The sequence below is a fragment of the Pteropus alecto genome, unplaced genomic scaffold (assembly GCF_000325575.1).
Source record: "Pteropus alecto unplaced genomic scaffold, ASM32557v1 scaffold86, whole genome shotgun sequence".
NCBI classification, from domain to species: Eukaryota; Metazoa; Chordata; class Mammalia; order Chiroptera; family Pteropodidae; genus Pteropus; species Pteropus alecto.
Genome location: NW_006442109.1, coordinates 10,958,222 through 10,978,288, shown reverse-complemented (window position 1 = coordinate 10,978,288; position 20,067 = coordinate 10,958,222). Strand labels below are relative to the sequence as shown.

Here is a 20,067-nt window from a genome sequence, read left to right as displayed (position 1 = left end):
GGGAACCAAAGCCCTGGAAAGACTCACCATCTTGGAACTGGGAAAGGACAAATACCAAGGGTAAAATGACAGACAAGATTTAACCCATTGGGGTCTTTCTGAATGGATCTAGCTTTTAGGAATATTTACTTCATCCAAACTCATGATTTAATCACAGTTTCCTTGCTAGGTAAAATCAATGTTCAAAAAATTGTTCTTAAGCATTTGGTATTAAAATAGTTTTAAAAGACAGATCCAATAAAGGTGAGTTTAAATGGAAACTATATTTGGTACCTATGATTGCATCTAGGAACCAAATAGTACTCAATTCAATATACCTACACTCTAGACCAGCAAGAGCCTGCTGTGTTTTTTTACACCTTTCCCCTTGAACAGACAATCCAGCTCTATTCTGGCTGCCAAATGAGGCAGAATAGCTCTCTGTAGAAATAGAAAACAAGTAAGAAGAAAAGTTTGAAATTTATTTTTCATGGAAGGTTAAATAAAAATCTATATTTTAAACAAAATTCTGGTTTTATCTATGCTCCTCACTTGACAGATTAATTCATTTATTCATTCAAACAATTATTTATCAAGTGCCTACTAATCCAGACATTGTTGTATGTGTTAGAGCTACAACAGTAAACAAAACAAAGCTTACATGTGAGAAAGCTAAGGCCCCAAAAGGTTAAATGTCCTATGGCCAAACTCTTAGGGTAAGCTAAAATCAAGTTCTCAGCTTCTCTTCTTTCTCTTCCTACTCTAAGTATGGGACTAAACAGAGCCATGCTTACTCCTGTACCATACAATCAAAGGGCAGATTTACCTAGAAATAGGAGGGTCTTTGGACAAGTATCATCAATGTCATGTCCATGCCTTGATTTCCAAATAAATATCTGTCTGTTTTTCTTTTGAGAGCCATCCTCTGCCTGCTAGCCATCTTTAGCTGGAATATGCTGTATTTAAAATTCAAGATGCCTAAATTCAAACTCCAAATAAGCTCCTTCCCCAACTTTCCCATCTCTGCTAAGAGTACCATCAGCCTCCTAATTATCCAGGCTTAAAACCTCAGCAACAGCTTTGATTCACCTTTCTCCCTCAACCCCGGCATACATGTGGGCTGCCAATTCTGGTAGATTAATATCCCTGTATCATTTTTCAATTCTATTTCATTTTCAGTCCACCAAAGTCCACCAAAGTCCCCTTTATCTCTCAAGGGAACTCACTGTCTTCTTATTGGTCTATAGGCTAGCTGCCAGACTACTGCTACCTGCTGTGCCAAAATATCTAAGGCAAAGTTTTGATCATATCATCCCTCTGTTCAAAAACCTTTGGTACCTATTCCCTGCTGAAATTAAATACCAATTCTCCAGCCCAGCATTCCAGGAGCTTCATTAAATGGCTCCAACCTATTTTCCTATTCTGGTCTTTATTCACACCATATATTTTAGCAAAATGGAACTAGATAATTTCTTGTTGCTCATATTTCCTTTTTGCTTGGAATTCCTCTTTCATTCCCACTTAATTCTTCTAAGAACATTTCAAATACAGCTTCTTTCATGAAACTCTTTGTCATGCTCAGACTAGAGGAAATGTCTCCTTTCTCTAGTCCCCGATGATAATGATTTGTGACTTGGGAGGCTGATCTGTTCTGCCTTGTGTTATAGTTATCTGGCTACTTAGCTTATCTGCTAGTCGGTTCTTAGAGGACAAGGACTCCTTACTTACCTTTGTGTCCCTACTTTCACACAGTAGGCTCTCAGATAGATTTACAGAGTCAAAGTTCCTAAAAAAATGTTAGTGGTCACCAAAGTAAATATCTTTCAATCTCTCTCACAGAGAGAAGTTACTTTCTTCTTTTGCTGATTTCAAAATGAAAAAAAAAAAAATAATCTAAAAGAATCATACTGCTTTCAATCTCTAGTCATAAAAGGGACATATTTAGCTGCAATTTTTCTTAAAAAAAACGAGCAAAAGAAAACAACCTTAAAGATGGAACAAAAGCAATGAGACTATAGACTAAGAAACAGTGTAGAGGTTGAAGAGACACTAGAAATCCATTTACCCACCATGCATAGGGCAGAAAGAATCCTACCCAGCAAGGATTCAGAATCCTGTTGGGAGGGGGGTGTAAAATTTGCATTAATGTGGGGGAATTTCAGTCCTTTAGCAGCCATGGGATACTAAAAATCCTAAAAGGAAAAAAAAATCAGAGAGATCTTCAAGATTCGACTGTTTAAAGGGAAGCTTACTGCCTTTCAGAGGAGATTTCCTAATTATATATACTAATTTAATGACCTTTCACTTAAAAGTACGTTGAAATTCACTGTACTTTACTCAGGTACTAAGTATGACGGCTTATACTCCTCTGGCAATTTAGTTTTCAATCACTCCCCCCGCCCCACCATATTTTTAAAAATCCATTCAAAACAGCAGCACTGATTATGAATTCGCTGAAGCAGAAAAGACCAGGGAAACTAAAAAAAACATGTTTGGGCTTTAAAATATTCCAAAAAACATGAGTAGGCAGATATGCTGATTAGATTTTACTGACTACTTAATTTATTTTTCCATATACCATTTTCTATTTAAATGCATTTTTCACTATAAGGTAATATAACTTCATTATAGAATAGTTTGAAAAAATATTACCCACAATCATAATAAAACAACCCAAGATATAGATTTTAAGTTATCTGTGTAAAACTGTCACAATGTCCTTTATGTAGCCAAGTTTCAGAAATGAAATATCCTCTTCCAACATTACTTATGTTAATACTTTGGCATTATCTCCTCTCACTGATTGTCTCATCTTCCCTTCCCTGAGGGGAAATCATGAAGTATTTCTAATTTTGTACTGTGATTTCCTCACTATAAAAACCATAAACACTTTTAGGTTGCTACAATTTTTCCTAAATATTCTTCGAAGTGGCTACATAACATCCCACTGGATAAATGGATTACAATTCATTGTATTACAACCCAGTTTATTCAATAAAGGTTATGAATCCATAACTATATCCTTATAACTGGATACGTGGGTCATCTCTAAAACTTGGCTACATAAAGAACATTGTGGCAGTTTTACACAGATCACTTAAAATCTATATCTTGGGTTGTTTTATTATGATTGATTCCAAGAAGTAAGATTATTTTATCAGAGAGGAGTAACTTTATCTAATTACTTTCTAGAGAACTTATAAGAATTTGCAAAGTCAAGAGAAATGTATGAGAGTGTAGGAGAGAGCAACTGCAGAAAGTGACACTATTCCACTTTCAGATCAGAAGTCAGTGAAATTATAATTCTTAGCCACCTACTTTGATTAAAGCCTGTAACTATGGACCCTATTAGTGTAGTCTGCTAAATCCTACCTTTTGCCTATCTGCCCTCTCTTTTATCTACTCTCTAATATATAAGATTTCCTTCCTTTACATGCTTTCTTACCTGCCAAGCTACACATTTTACCAAGCGTATGTACTTATTGGTGAGTCTTTCTACATTTGTGTACGTCCTATAAATATGTGTGTATGTGTACTTCTATATACAAAAATGAGATCGGGGTGAGGGAGAACAAGCTCATTTGATAGGTGATAATAATTGTGTGTGCGTGCATGCAAGCACATATGTATATGTTTATCTGTTTATTATTCTTTGCTTATTTATCTATTGGATCCTCATTTTGCTCTAAGCAATATGTTATGATATAAAAGTACAAATCATAATATTCACTACTCAATCAGTTATTCTTTTCTTTTAATGTTGTCAGATTTGGTTTTTTGGTATGTGTTTGCCTCTTCTGTCTTTAGGCTGAGAGAAGCCTCTCATCCAGACCGCCAGTTTCCCAAACCATAAACATGAAGGACGAATGACATGGCCTTCTCTGAAGTGGCCTAAAGCAAATTTGAGTCTTCATTGCAAGTCCATCTCAGATCTTGGCCAGCTCTAGAGTTAAGCTGAATACAGGGACAGAGGTAGAGTGGAGGTGCCAGTTCATGCCCAGGTGAGCTCTAAGTCCAAATTACCCACCCATTCTAATGAGCAAGGAAAAACCAGCATTGGTAAAAGCTGCACACTGGACTGTAGATGAGACTCAAAGTGAACTAGCCTATACATCCTATACACCCAGCAGGTCCCTTCAGCCAAAAGACTCTGACAGGCCAAGATCCTCTAGAATAGATGCTTCATGTAAGGCACCTGGCTACATCTAAGTGCCATTACACAAACCCTGAGGGTTGCTAGAATGCCACGTCACATCAGTGAGAAATGGCAAGCGCTTTTTCTTTAATTTCAATATATACACTTAAGCAGAGAAGCTAAAGAATTTGGGTTTTAACATTAGCCACAAATAAAGGGAAAGTCTGAAACAATGAAAGTCTAAAACATACCTGATTTCGTAGAGGCTGTTGTGATGGCCGATCCCTGTGTGTGTGGCTTTCTCGAGTTATTGCAGATGCACCAGAATCTACATGAACTGACCCTACTGGAGTAGGCTGGACAAATAAAACAAAAAGTCAAATGCGGAAAACAAGTCTAACCTAATGCCTCTGCAAAGGACAGCATCATTCTAATTCTAATAGGATAGTAATTATTATTTTCAGCCACCAAGGGAAGTTTCAAGTCTTCCTGTCTTCTCAGTTTGCTTATCTGCAAAAGGGAGGCAGCTTTGTCTTCAGTAGTTCATTAGAGAGTAGTTTACCTTTGAAAATTAAAAAAAAAAAAAAAAAAAATCCTACGGGGATGTTTGTTAGCACGCTCCACGGCAGGGGACCCAACAGCATCATTCTAATTCTAATAGGATAGTAATTATTATTTTCAGCCACCAAGGGAAGTTTCAAGTCTTCCTGTCTTCTCAGTTTGCTTATCTGCAAAAGGGAGGCAGCTTTGTCTTCAGTAGTTCATTAGAGAGTAGTTTACCTTTGAAAATTAAAAAAAAAAAAAAAAAAAATCCTACGGTGATGTCTGTTAGCACGCTCTCAGGCCCCGTGGACCCCTGGCTAGAAGAGCAAATTCAAAAGCTTCCTGTGGTGCTGGGCTGCACCCCTACTGAAGTCAAGCACCTTTACTGTCTATTTAGCACAAGCTTCTGGATCATACAAATGAAACTTTTTAAAAACTGGCTTGAATTCTGGTATCTTAGGACATACTGGTCATAATCTTAAAAACACATAAAGGGAGTTACTCCTGCTTCCTAATTCTAGTAAGAGAAACCTAAGGCATCACCTGAAAAGGTTGGTAAGTGTAGTCTACAGTCAAAGGTATGTCCTTCTCCATTGCTTTAAGCAGAAAGTCTGACGAGTGAAGGGGTGAGGCAGTGCTGGTCTGAGGTGAAGAGGAGCAAAGAGGATACTCACAATAGGCCTCCCGACCCAATCGTAGGCGTAGTCAAAGGTATAGCCTTTCCTTTCAAAGAGGTCTGTGAAGAGGGTCCGTAAATACTCATAGTCAGGTTTTTCAAAGAAGTCTAACCGCCTGACATATCGCAGGTAAGTTGCCATCTCCTCTGTGAGGAAAGAGGTCAAAGGCCATGCTCATTAGCTGAATGCTTCCCACTGGGAGAAACTTGGGGCCAAGCAAGGAATACTGTACAGACTATTTGACACTGGTGTCTTCTTTATGGACCAAATAAAAGCGACAAAACCTGTCTTGATCTAAATAACAATAAAGGGAAATGTAAGTTTTCTGGAGAGCACCTTATCTAAAGGTACCAAGTCATGGCCTTCACCTACTTCAAAGCTTTAGTAGCACTGGCTGGGGTGTCCTTTTTGTACCCTACCTGGAAAGTTTTCACAGAGAGCTTCAATGGGAGTATTCCTTTTGGTGTCACCAATTTTTTGATATCTCTCTTTTAATGTATCAGCCTGTAGAGAGTAAAGAGAGAGAGTTATTTGGAAAGAGGAGCTAAATATGGGAGGTCCTGTATGTTTGGGGACACAATGAGTGTTTCAATAAAACTGGGAGGATTTGTTAAACAATCTCAATTGTTTTTCTCTCTAACACTAACAAATAAGAAATGCAGTAGAAATGATGTGTTTAGATATGTACAATACATCTGCTCTGCTCTAGAAAACTTTTCTTGCAAACATATTTGGTAGTCTAAGATAAATGCCATCAAATGTAATGAGACAAATGGCTAGGATAAGAAAATAAAAATATCATGTAGCAATATTCTCAGAATTGTAGCAGCTTAGTAATCTCTCACGGCCACGGGGGTTCAAAAAGAGATTTAGCTTTCCCCTTTTTAGAAAACTCCATAAGATTAAAAATATTGCTAACCCAAGTGGGGACAGATAGATGGCTCCACAACATATTTATTGTGAAGTTGAATAGAAAAAAGAACAATTAAAAAAAAAAAAAGTGCCCTTCCACAATGTGGTTCCAGAGAGAAAAATGTTATCTAAATGTTATCTATGATACAGGCATGACTAACAGACAGGTTTAATATACGTCAGTGGCTTGAAGCAGCCAAATCCGGTTTGCTCATGACTGTAAAAAGAGGGCTTCTGAAGCTTGGACCAACAATGTGGTCTTAAGGGATTCCCTTGAGGCTCTACCTAGCCTGCTGCACCCAGTTTTAAGCAACAATGTTCTAAAGTGAGTTGGAGAAATTTTAGATCTACAACTACCACTAATACAATTCATGGACCGTAAAAAAGTTTCAAGCGATTAATAATATATACATGAATACACTGGCTATATAATGAGCAAAGAGAATGTGAAACTATTTGACAACTGTCAATATCAACGACAAGATATATATGACTAGGAGAAGATCGTGGAGATGTTAAGAGAGAAATTTAAAGGGAAAGAAATAAAATCTTCCCAAAGGGAAGGGACAGAAGCCTTACTTTTCAGGACAATGTCCTAGAGAGGACAGCAAAGTTAATCATTCTATTCCACCCATCTGGAGAGGCTGGGTAGTATAGGAGTACCCAAAACTATGAATTAAGTTTCTTTCCACACTAACATGTTAAAATAAATTACAGCTCAAAAATATGTCACACATTTAACTATCTAATGGGACTTAGAATGAGTTAGAAGCTTACCATTTCCTAGTCTATCAGTCAAAGGCACAGAGTAAATTACAATGGTTATAATTATAACTAATAGTTGACTTTGACATGAATGTACTATACTAATACCTACCTAAGGAAGTCTATTTAACCTACATGTTTCACAAGGAATGGCTATTGTCTGCATAGGCATTTATTCAATAAAATACTTGAATAGCAATGTTAAGCCTGGATTTTCATTTTAATCCAGGTGGGCACTTAGCCTCAACAGGATGAACAAATATTTCCTGCTTCACCTTAGGGGCACACCCAGCCCTGCTGGTCTTGCTGGTAAAATGTGTAGCAGCTGCTGACATCAATTTGTTCCAGAAATTCCCCAACACACTGGGAACACTCATCCTGCTACATAATGGTAGTGGAGGAGGAATACTGACAGAGAGAAAAGCAGTACTGCCAAGGCTGGGAGGGAACCAGGGGGGAGATCACGGAAAATCCAAAAACAAGGAAGAAGGATTCAGAAAGGGAAGAAGACAAATGCAGCAAAACAGAGCTTCCAAAGCCCAGATGAGCATTTACAATATAAACTAATCTAAGTAGTTCTTGCTTCTCATCTCTGTAACCAATCTTCCACTTCGTGCTTCTTGCAGACATCAAGTCAGCAACCCCTTCAGTAACAACTGAGAATTCAAAGAAAGCCCTCCGCTGAGCACTTTCAAGGATACCTTGAGTCCTTGCCAGGGCAGGCTGCCTCGAAGGAAATACATGAACATATGGCCTAGGGCTTCCAAATCATCCCGCCGGCTTTGCTCTAAAAGGGAAGACAGATCACACATTACATTTGAAGTTATTAAAGCAGAAAGAAGCTCAAAACCAAGCTGTCCTTTCAAAATCCCTTCTGCTCTGGAAAGGTGTTGCTTACTAATTCTTTGTATATCTAAACCAGGGATAGTACTTTAGATCAAACCAAAAAAACCAATGTGTACCTCCTTTGCCTTGATCTAACACTGGCAAGTAAATACCAAGTGAAAAGAGTACACCCTAAACTAAAACCAAGTTCAAATCAGTAAATGGTGATTAACCACCCCTCGCTGAATGCTGTCACCTTCCTGAAAGTAAGATCATTTAAGAGAAACATTATTTCCTACATATGGGTGACAATTACATCAGGGAAAGCGAGCAGCAGATTAAGCAGCTGAAGCTGTTCAAACAATCCACTCTGGCTAGGACTGCGAAGGCACGAGCTGCAGAATGCCTAGTACACATGGCTGGTGTTTTTCATTAGTCATAAAAAATGAATAAAAACTAATATCAAAACTTAATTTGATATAAGCAAACATCAATGATAATCTCTCGGCTCCATTCCATGTGTACCATGTTCCATGGCCACCTTAAGAAAGACTTGAAATTTATTACTAAGGTGCCCTTTATGGGCACATAAAACAGGATCCCTGTATTCTGGGAGCTTATCATATAAAATAAGTTGCTGGGTTTCTCTTTCAACTGGAAAGATGAAAAAAAAATCTTATACTTCCTTTGGTTGTCAGACTGAATATAAATAGTACATGCCTCCATTTCTGATTTGCCGATTACGGTTCAACTCAGGCATTTTATGTATTTATTTTTCAGAATCAAGTTTAGGGCTTTATCAAAAGAAATGACAGAAGCAAGACTAAGGGGCTACCTTAAACTCAGCTGTGCTTTCATTGTGCAGAAAATAAAACTTAAGAGTCAGGGAGGCAGGGAAAGCTACTCAACTAAACTCAAAATACAAAAGCACAACGTGTTTAACTGCTGCCACCAATTTTGGGTAATTTGCATGAAAAAGAGTGAATAGTACTCTGCAGGATAAATGAACAAAGAAGACAACCTTCTAAATTGCAGTTTGAAGATTTTTGCAAAGGGGGTCACTAGAGGAAAGGGGAGGCACCCTGACAAGACATATAAGTAATATAAAATTGAGTTGATGCAAGTCAACTGAAATAATCTTAAAAAGGATAAAATAAAACAGCAAGACCAGAAGCTTCTGTCTACATGGCTTGCCTGAAGGTGGTTGCAATAAATTTTATACGTGATTGAAAACAAAGTCATTAGACAAATAGTTTAACAGAGTTTAAAGATACACAAAAAAAGAAAGAACAAGTAAGGTGAATTGAGATCTCCCACAAAGCAGGGCAGATAGAGAAACCGCGCCCTGCAGTTTTTCACACTACATCACACCTACTCATCACCTCTCCATTTTTATATCCACCTCCTGTAACAAGAGGCCCCTTGGTAACAAAAAATTCACCGGACAAATGGTTGCATTTTGGCTAGTTGAGCACTAGAGGGCGAAACTCTCCACATTTTCAATATTCATCGGCTCTGCAAAAAAAGGCAACTTCTCTTCAGAGCAAAAAGCCATTTCAAAAGATTTTTTAAAAATAAAAAACCAAAAAAATAACAAACACATTTAAGCCCACTGGAATAAGTAACAAAATAACTTTCAAATACTGAGAACCATGAAAAATAGCTGTGGAATATGGGATAACAGGAAAAACAATGGTTCTGGAGTCAGGTCATCTAGATCTTGACCCATCCTTTCCATTAATTTAATCCATGTGGAATTAAGCATGGCCAAGTCACCTACTTAGGGCCTAAGTTTCTTCATCTGAAAATAAAGTGGTTGATTTAGGTAATCTGAAAAGTCATTTTCCGGTTCTCAAATAACCTATAATAATTTAAGCTATTAGGGCCTTTCAAGAAAAAAAAAAAAGTAAAAACAAGAGCCATGCTTTATTTCCAAATTTCTTTGAACATTCCACATTTGTTCGAATCAATATTTCTACATGTTCTTGTTTATTCATGCAAGACATTGTCACTTTCAAAGAAGGTTTCAATACCAATGAGACCAGTAGGACACAAAATTCTTTCACACCATAAAGGCTTGCCTTCAACCAATCGAAAAGATGTGCTTGGTTTACATGCATCACATCCCTGATTTTAAGTCAAATATATTTTGTTGTAGGAAAGGGGCTAGGTGACCCTGTGTTCTCACCCTAATTTCAGCCATTAAAGAATACTTAATGGGATGTGATAATGTCAGGTTTAGGAGACATCTTCCCTTGTTCTCTTCCCTCGCAAAATTAATAGGTAATGCTCTCCAAGTCATCTGAAGATTCACTTCCCTCGTTCTCCATTACAACATAAAGGATGCTACACATTTAAAACCCAATAGAATTAAGAGTTCCTATGGAAACTTCTCTGGTTTGAGACTCTAACCAGAGTTTAAAGGACATCTGACAACCATCTTTATGTATTCTCTGTAACACTGAGAGAACAAAATATGGTGACAAGTTGGATCTGACCCGAAAACTTTTTAACTACGAAGTCCAAGTTTGGAGATAAACTCAAAGTTCTGGCAGAAATGGCTATACCAAGAAATGAAGGGACCCAGTCCGACAACAGTAGATGCTTAAAACAGTCCGTTGAATAAATGATAATTACCATTATAGAATCTTTACTAGTATCAGGCACTATGCTAAACACTTATATGCATTATCTCACAGAACTCTATGATATGAAGTACTCTTATTATACTTCATAGATAACTGAGGCTGAGGGAAGGTTATTGGACCAAAATCACATCGCTTTAAGTGAAAATGCCAGGATTTGCATCCCTTTTTCTTGACCATCACACTGTACCTATACAGGCATAACGCAGGTACCCATCCTTTGTCTTTGTTTTTCTTGACAATAATAATAAAATTAGAATACAAATTGCTGAGCCCAGAAAGCAGGCACTGGAACAACAATTTCTAGGGCCTGTCAGTTAAACCAAGCAATTATGACTTTTTACAACACAGTCTATCTCCTTGTAAAAAGGAAGAAGGGACTACTGAGCACTATCCAAGAGACCTGTGTTACATATATCACCTATTTAATCCTCAGAATATCCTTATGAAATATTACTTTTATTTTACAGATAAGTTTCAGGAAGATTAAGTAACTTGTCCAAAGTAACACTGATAATAAGTAGCAGAAGACCTTCTAGTCTAATTTTAAAGTATTACACTTGGTTAAGTGAGGATTTCCATGTGGTTACGGACAAAATTCTGACAGCATTCATGATTTCAACTCAAGTTGTATCACACTACTTTGTCATGTCATTTTTATTCTTCATTAATACTAGAGTCATTATCCGAATAGATGTGCAGTTTACTCAATGAGGCAACGTCGTAGCTACTAGTCTTTAAAATACTTACTAGTGTATGACAGTTGTTAATGTTCAAACAACTGATACAATTAGCTATGTCTAGGATTATGGAACCTGATAATATTCTGTTTACATGGCTATTCTCTAGGATGATAATTTTCAAATATATTTTTTCAATCACCTTGGAAACTTTTCTCCAAATAGAATCTTCCATGAAAGACCAATATATAAAACAGATACACAGGGAAGCTTTTCTGGAGAAGCTGGCAAAGGGCCCAAGGGCCCTGCCTACTTGACTTTCCACTGTTCTTAAGGCTTCTCCTGCAACAGTCTCCTTGGGACTAGTTCCTCTAACAAGGCCTTCTGCCTTTATTAGAGCTTCTTGCAATACTTGTGCAAACCATCTATCCTGAATAAAATGTAAGACATGAAAAAGCAAATATATTTTCACTGAGTAAGATATAGGTTCTTCCTTAAAGAATTATTCATGGAATTATGCACAGTGAACAGCAGCCTGGTTCATATTTTAGTGAGGTGCTCTTCCTCAAAGCAGATACCAGCCTGATGTCATATATGAGATCATTCATACCAAACTCATCACTAAACTTAATAAAATGCTATGACTTTAATAATTCAAGTACGCACACTGCTAAGAAACTAAGCTTTGGAAACACAGTACAGTTGACCTTCGAACAACATGGGGGTTAGGAGGGTCTGCGGCCTGCGCTGCGCAGTCGAAAATGTGCATATAACTGACTCTCCAGAACTTAACTACTAATAGCATACTGTTGACTGGAAGCCTTACTGGTAACGTAAAGTCAATTAACACGTATTTTGTATGTTATAAATATTAGATACTGTATTCTTACAATAAAGCAAACAGAGGAAAAGAAAATGTTAAGAAAACCATAAAGAAGATATATTTACAATGTTCATTGAAAAAAATCCACATATAAGTGGATCTGCACAGTTCAACCCTGTATTATTCAAGAGTCAACTGCATAAAGAATTAAAATCCTCAAGTTGTCAATCGAATATTCAGGAAAGTCACTAACTTACCATACTGTTTTCAAGTATAAAAATCACTTACCTGTGAAGCAATAAAGATCGCAAGTTGTAATGCACAATGGGGACAAAAGTGTTATTAGAATAAAAAGTTGTTTTAACAACCTGTCCTTTTGAGGAGCAGAAAATAAACACACCTTTGCCAAGATGCGTGTTGATAGACATATATCTCGCAGTTCCAGTTAAACTTTTGTGCTCCCTATATGGTATGTGTTTTTTGGTTTCAGGGTCAATGTATTCCTTGGCCAGTCCAAAATCTATAATGTGTATAACATGCTCTTTTTTATTGCCTTGGCGGCCAATCAGGAAGTTCTCTGGCTTGACATCTCGGTAAATGAGATTCTTTGAGTGTACATATTCCATTCGAGAAAGCTAAAAGAGAAAAAACAATGATGGAAATACTCCAAAAAAATTTATTTAAAAAACACATTACATTTTCTTTTATCAACCCAAGGTTTTAATTACCGAAATGAAAATAAAACTCATTTCTTCTTCACCACTCAGAGTCACTTTATTCCTGTAAACCAGAAAATATTTTCTGATACAAATATATACATAACAAATATCAAGATAAAAGAGCGGGATAGTACAATTGAAATAATATACAGTTTTACTTTATAATGTTACAATTTGCAGATGATGAATAGAATTGTTTTTATGCTTCTTCAGAAAGCAAGAATTTGAAAGGCAGGAATGATTCCCAGACAGGATATCAGAATATGCTGGTGGTCTTTGAAGACAGGTGCCACTGTTACGTTCAACTCCTGCCCACATGTTCCTTTCCTCAGTTGACTAGGACTCCCCAACCCAGCTCTCTTTGTTGCTGAAATAAGGAAAGTGAGGCCCAGAGAAGTTAATATTGGACGGATATCACAGAGTTAATTAGCAGCAGAGGGAGAAGTGTAGTTTATATGTGAATGTAAAAATATCCCAAAATAGTAATCATAAAATTATTTCAAATTTCATTAAGTTCATTTCTATCTACAAAGCTTTTCTACTTACTTAGTATAGAAAGGGAAGCTCAGACATTTGAATTTTGGATATGAAAGTCAATTTTCCAACATTTCCAAGTTTTGGCTGTAAAGTGCGTTAGAATATCACTGTCTCAGACCAATAAAGGTTCATTCGCATCCTTCCCGAGAGGCTGACAAACTTCTTAAAGGAACTATCTTAACTGCTCCTTAAACTCCTAATGGTGTACAATTTGGTAGGAGCTAAGAGAGCTGCCTCTTCAGCCGTGTCAATCTGTGAGAACTGGAAGTCATAGAACTAAGGTGGGTTCTTGGTCATACAATTTCAGAATCTTCAATCTTTTCTTGGATGCAAAAGTAAGGGGAGAGGGAGGACGTATGTTTAAAACCTATAAATAAAACATCTGAGAAATTACTTCACCTAATCATCCTCTTTCTCCCTAATCTAAATTACATGCTTCCACTTCGGTTAAGGGAAAAGTATTGTTCCAAGGTACAAAGTCTTAAAACAGAGCAAAGGGCAGATGCAGTGACTTCTTTGGATTAGCCTTTTTTGTCCCAGCCAGCTTCTTAGAACACCTCAAGTCTAGGAATGTGCATTCACTAGGTATCACTACAGCTGGTAAATCACCAAAAGGGACACAAGGATGTGGCTATGGAACCCGCCTATTCTTTTGCAGAACAGCAATGCCAACTTACCAACTGGATAGCTATCATTAACACAGTCTTCAAAGTAAATGTTCTGTCACAGAGGTCAAACAAGTCCTCCAAGCTAGGGCCGAGGAGCTCCAGCACCATGGCATTGTATTTCCCACATGGTCCAAAGTAATAAACCTGTGGGAGACCTTCACCTGAAAGCAGAGGGGGATGGGTGCAGAATGGGGGACAGAAAACCAAAATATGAGAAAGCTGCATCAGCACTGAGTAGATATAAAGTACGACTTATGAAATTTCCATTTTTCTTTCACAGTCCTTACTGGAGAACTTAACTTGAGCACAATAGCTTCAAAGGGAACTAATAATGGGTGGGAAAGGCTAAATCATTTTACAATAAGTTCAAATAAGCAGTTATTTAATATCAGAGTGCCAAAGGCATTTCCACTGCTATATAACACATTACCAGATCAGAGTGTTAACTATTCTCCCCTAAGGATGCCCAAAAGTACACTATCATAAAAGGTTCAAAGGATGGCTCTCTGAGCGCAAAAGGCCAGGCTAACGGACTCTGTTGCATTAGTTGGCTTCATTTGCACTTCCTATGCTCACTGCCAAAGTCACATAGGGAGCTGTTTGCAACTGTGGCCCCAAGGACAACTCAGACTGAAGGGGTGAGGTCACAGAGGGTGCAGCCTGGCCCTCTTCTCACAGGGAGTCTCAGTAGTTTCCTGTTTTCTATTAGTTGGAGCAAAGTCGACAGGGTTTGGTTACTGATAAGTAATTATGAAAGGAATAGGAAAAAAAAATACAAGTCTGGGTTTTCCCCAGATTTGAAATTCATGGCTGTAAGAAGCCAAAATCTGGACTTTCTCATCTAAGTGGCAACTTGTGAATGAACTTCCTTCTTAATGTGTACAGTAAATATGAGGCTCTCAGTAAATATGTTAGATAGCACAGTATCATGTGAACAGTGGATACGAATGAGACCTGAGAACATTTAAAAATTTGGTCTCATAGAGCAGAAACACTTCCATCTTATACATTAATGTATATCATGGTTTATATTTGTATATGTGGCAGATTACTGCCTACAAGTGTTTTAGACAATAAAATTCTCTCCATCTTCTTATCTCTTTTTATTTGTAAAGACAGGATACAGGCAGAGGAATTATATCTGCTACGATCTGAATGTTTGTGCCGCCCCCCCCCCTCCGCCCACCAAATTCACGTTGAAATCTAATGCTCATTGTGATGGTTTTAAGAGGTAAGGCCTTTGGGAGGCAATTATGTCATGAGGACAGAACCCTCATGAATAAGATTAGTGGTCTTATAAAAGAACTCCCAATCCCCACCAAGAGCTTCCGCCATGTGAGGACATAGCAGGAAGTCGGCAGTCTGCAAACAAGAGGGCCTTCACCAGAACCTAACCATGCTAGCACCCTGATCTTGAACATTCAGCCTCTGGAACCATGAGAAATAAATTTCTGTGTTTATAAGCCATCCAGTCTATGGTATTTTGTTATAGCAGCCCAAATGAACAATATCTAATACTTAAAGCTTTAACCTAAGATGCCTATCATTCTCTCTAGGATAGGTCTTTTATATCTGGAGTTGGTACGATTCACTGCTATGATAAGTATTTAACTATTTCATATGCTTTATTAGTTTATCTTGTTCCATCTAAATACTAAACAACTCGAGTATTTAATAAGTTCATTCATAAATCATATCATCCAACACAGTATATTCTGCTCCTGCTAGCTCCATAAATATCCACTGAATTGTCCTTATGGTTGTTTTGATTCTGTCTCCAAAAGTAAACAGGATTTAATGTCTTTTTTTCCCATTGTTTTGAAGAACTCATTCTTCAAATTACTTAAAATATACAAAACCTAATAGCTGTTTCCAATGAGTCCTGCTGAGAAATCCAAAGGAGAACACTACTGTGAAGATTTATTGTTTTTATTAATGAGACACATGGTAAATTGTAGTTTGGGGATCTTTTAAATGTATATCCTATATAATAGTTTTTGGTGTCACTAAAATTTGGTTTTTCTAATATAAGTATTATATTCTTGAAAACAGGTTATGGCAGATCTGTTGTTTGCCTACCCAACATCCACTCTTCTTTCTTAGTAATATAACTTCTACTTATAGTGAATAGCAACCTGCCCAGTTGTAACTTTCCACCCTTCCTTGATAACAGGAATGACCAGTGAGATAGAAGCAAAAACTGTTGGTTGGTGTGGTCCTAGAAAAGTTCTTTCAAGAGAGATGATTCGAGTTAGAGCTATGCCTCTTTGATGATGGCTGAAGCTCCACAGCCATCTAGAACAATCATCTAGACACCTTGAGGATGTAAGATAGTGCCAAGAATGAATGGAACGAGAGAGAGAGAGAGAGAGCGGGAGAGAGAGAGAGACAGAGAGAGAGAGAGAGAGAGAGAACCTGAGTCCCTGATGGCCGTGAGGTATCCATATCAATGCTGGGCTTCCCTTTCCCCTAGACTTTTTTAATCCAAAAGAAAAATCAATCTCTACACCTCGACTGAACTATTGTTTGGATTTTTTTTTACAGCCAATTCTAATCCTAATTAACAAACATATTATTCCTTTAGTTGGTTAAATTGCAAATCTGGGCACAAAATCCTCCCTCTGAAGTACAAGCTAAAAGTCAGGTCTGCTTAGAAATATAATACTGGCATAATTTCCTAGATTTGCTGCCAATACTTAAGGATCAGTTTAAATGAGACAAATGATCATCTTGTTCTTGAAAATCTTTAGTACCAAATCTAGGCATCTTGTCAGAAATTTCCTTGTTTACAAAGAAGCCACTAAAACATTCCGGGTGATGTCTATAATTTCCAACTATGAGTTACGTCACTCATAACTCTTGCCTTTTAATTTCAAAGATGTGAGAAGTTCCTGCTGGCTATATTATTGCTCCTTTTATTAAATACCCTGAGAACTTACAATACCCTGGCATGCTCTGGGATGCTCAAGACAACTTTTAGATTACTGCATGACTTTGAAGATTTTCTCAAAGATGAACTAGGTCTAAGACGTTAGTATAGAAAGAGCTCAAGTCAGAGTCTTGGATCTACTATTTGGTTCTGCTACCAACTCTGTAAAGAGGAGGGGTTTAGAATACTTTCCTTTTAACTCTAAAATTCTAACTATAGCTAGGATCTCCTTCTAGCTACCTTCTAAGTTCCTCTTTGTAAAGCCATAGTACCAGTGTGGATGAAACTTGTCACCATGTTATACAGAATATGTGTGGTACAGATTCAAATGTAAGCTGAGAGTGGTACTCACTTGGAAGTTGAGTCTATTAGAAACATCTCTAAAACTTTAAAAAACAGATGCAGTGACTTCACTTCAAACCTACTAAACCAGAATTTCTAGTAGTGGACAAAAGCACATCTCCACAGGTGATTCTGAAGTGTAACCTCTGCTGGAAAACTCTGTATCTTGAGGGTAAAAATAGAGGGCATTGCTTTGTTTCATGACGAATATAGTCTAAGGACTCAGAGAACACTGACAGACCAGTCTCTTTCGCAAGTTCTTTCACATCAGAACAATTAGACTCCATCCTCCTTTTGAAGGGAATCAGATTAAGGCTATTTAAAAGGCTTGTTTAGAGTTTCTCAGATATTACAGAAAATGTGCTGCTAAGTATAAACGTCTCTGGGAGATGTAGATATAATTTATTGGAACTGCTTGTACAGAAAGATGCCCACACAAGTTCCATTCTGTGCCTAGTTTCTTGCATGACCGCCCATAAAGTGATCAGTGTTGGTGGTAAAAGACATAGACATGGGCCCAGTAAGAAAGTCTGTCTCTTTGGTCAGGGGTTACTGCACAATAATTAGTTATAACCTGGGCTGCATTTAAATGGGAAATCCTGCATTCTATATTTTACTCTTCCTCTGCAAAGCCATCTCTAATCCACTGCTTAAGAAAATTTTAATTAATCAACATTATGTTGTAAAATCCCTTAATAAGACTGGGTATGAGGGCAAACCCTTAAATGCAAAACAAGCTACGCATGTGCTAAACAAGGTACTTCCTGCAAGTAATTATGAAGTAATGGAAATTAAGTGGGAGAGATAGGCAAGATAGATATGCACTGAATTCTTTGATCTATGGTATTTCAGAAACTAAGGTAATTTTATAAATCTCTCATCTGCTCTGGAAAAAAAGCACTAGTAAGGTCTCCCTCCTAAATTGGTCAGCTACATAAAGGCCTGGAAATTAAAGAAGTGAATCTTGAATTTTCTTCTTTTGAAGGATTTCTAATACATTTCAGTTAGCCACAGGTTAAATCTCTTATGAACCAAAACTGCAAGGTTATATATACACTGCATATGTTATCTTGTATATTTTTATAGGGTACTATTAAACAGCTCTTCCATCCATCAATATCATATTCTTATAAACCCTACTGGACATATGGTTCACACATATGTCAAGTTGCATAGAACAGAAAGTGAGGTGTACAACATGACGGCTAATTTTCAGTCTGCCATAAATTTAACTTGGGTTAAACACACCAAATCAGGATAATGGCTTCTTTATTATCCAAGCTGTTATCTAAAAATATTCCATAATGCATTATGAACAGTAACTACACTAAGAGATATTTTTAAATGCACATCAGGTTGAGAACTGAAATAGAACCACCTTGAGGCTTTTGGTAATTTGATCACATTATTGCCTAATAATTAGCTTTTCATCTTTTTGAAAAACTAAATTACCTAGCTGTGAAGCAATTTCAAAGTCTCATATCTACATTAATACCTGGATAGGAAAAAATAACATCTATGTTAATATTCTATGAAAAAATAAGCATATCTTGGTGACGACTGTCTTCTAAAGTCAGGGCCGGAGAAAACCTTTAAGGGATTAATGACCTCAGGAATTCCCTTCTTATGTTTTGTTTACATAGTTTTTTTAATTTTTAAAGAAAATAGGACAGTTTTTCTCCAAAATTAAACTGTTCTTGATTCCATCAATGGTAGTGACTTCTAACACACCTACTGAATATTCTTTAGTGTTTGAGAGAATCAGGGAATTATTGATACGTGGGAAATTATCATCAATAATATTAAACAAACCCACTTAACAAGAAAGCAGAAAGAATAGGCAGATAAACAGGATGATATTCCATAAGAAGAACTAAAAGGGGAAAATGAAAGCATAGCCTTTAAACCTCAGGAAATAACACTATAAAAACAATGCATCATTATAAAGATATAAGAAAATACATGTTTCTCTTTTAAGAACAGAATCTCTCTCATTTTTCTGACTTTGAAAAATGCCTCTTTACAATATGAACAAGTTCAACATATGAATCTACTCAAAATGCTAGTTTGATAACAAAAAGGTCTAGACCCAGAATTAAGGAATCAGGATTACTTTGTCCTATAATTAAAAATGTTTTACAATCATCTTGTTCACAGGCCTCTTGGAAATTGGAATATCACTAGACATATGCTGCTAACATGAGCTCAATTTGTATGGTGGGAGAAGAGAAGGTGAGGAAAGGCAGGAGCAGTGAGACACAGAGACCGAGCTTTTACAGTTTCTCTATCACACACACACACACACAGTTACCAAGGTCTTGAGCCTTAAAGCAGGTTCAAAGTTTTATTTATCCAAAGGAGTCAGGAAAGAAAGTCCAAGGTAAGAGGACAGATTACTTCTGTAGTAGATAGCATCTAAGATAAAAACCATTTAAAAAGTATGTTATGTATTAGAGGTGGGCTGGAGTGGGAGATCTTTCTCTTTTCTAAACACTAACTCATCTCAGAACTGGTAAATTTAAGGGATAAAATCCCAGTCTCTGAAAGCTTTCCACTTTCCTTAGTAGTGCAGTTCCTGTGCTTAAGTTATAAAGACAGAATTTCAAAAGCTAGGAAGAGATGCCCAGTTCTTCTTAACACACACCTAAACAAAACTAAAAAGTCAAGAAAGTTCTAGCAAGCATTTAGAAGGAATGAGAAGGAAAAAAAGAAGTCAAAGTACAGTGAACCCTTTCCTGACAATCTTGCCCCACTCCCATTACACTTTCTTTGTCCAAATGTCTATCTTCCCTACCACTGGAAGGCTATTTGAAAGAGCGACTACTATGTGTTAAATTAAGTTTGTATGTCAGTGCCTAGAACTAGTCCAAGCATATGGTAGAGTAAGT

At 37.1% G+C, this 20,067-nt stretch overlaps 1 protein-coding gene across 7 annotated transcripts in view; it reads right to left on the bottom strand.

The window, feature by feature from the left end:
• The window catches only part of CSNK1G1 (casein kinase 1 gamma 1), a 148,440-nt gene that overhangs the window by 27,891 nt on the left and 100,482 nt on the right, over window positions 1-20,067 (bottom strand). For 6 of the 7 annotated variants that reach the window (XR_003042649.1, XR_003042650.1, XM_006920271.3 and 3 more), the window contains 6 exons: window positions 13,918-14,069; window positions 12,385-12,619; window positions 7,713-7,798; window positions 5,754-5,838; window positions 5,332-5,480; window positions 4,366-4,470 (listed from right to left, as the gene is read on the bottom strand). Coding sequence is in view for 5 of the 7 variants with exons in the window: in XM_006920271.3 (XP_006920333.1) it covers window positions 4,366-4,470; window positions 5,332-5,480; window positions 5,754-5,838; window positions 7,713-7,798; window positions 12,385-12,619; window positions 13,918-14,069 (812 nt within the window). In the remaining 2 variants the exon portion in view is untranslated. Of the gene's footprint in view, window positions 1-309; window positions 421-4,365; window positions 4,471-5,331; window positions 5,481-5,753; window positions 5,839-7,712; window positions 7,799-12,384; window positions 12,620-13,917; window positions 14,070-20,067 lie in introns of those variants that run through there. The other variant, XM_025038739.1, reaches the window with a different exon arrangement.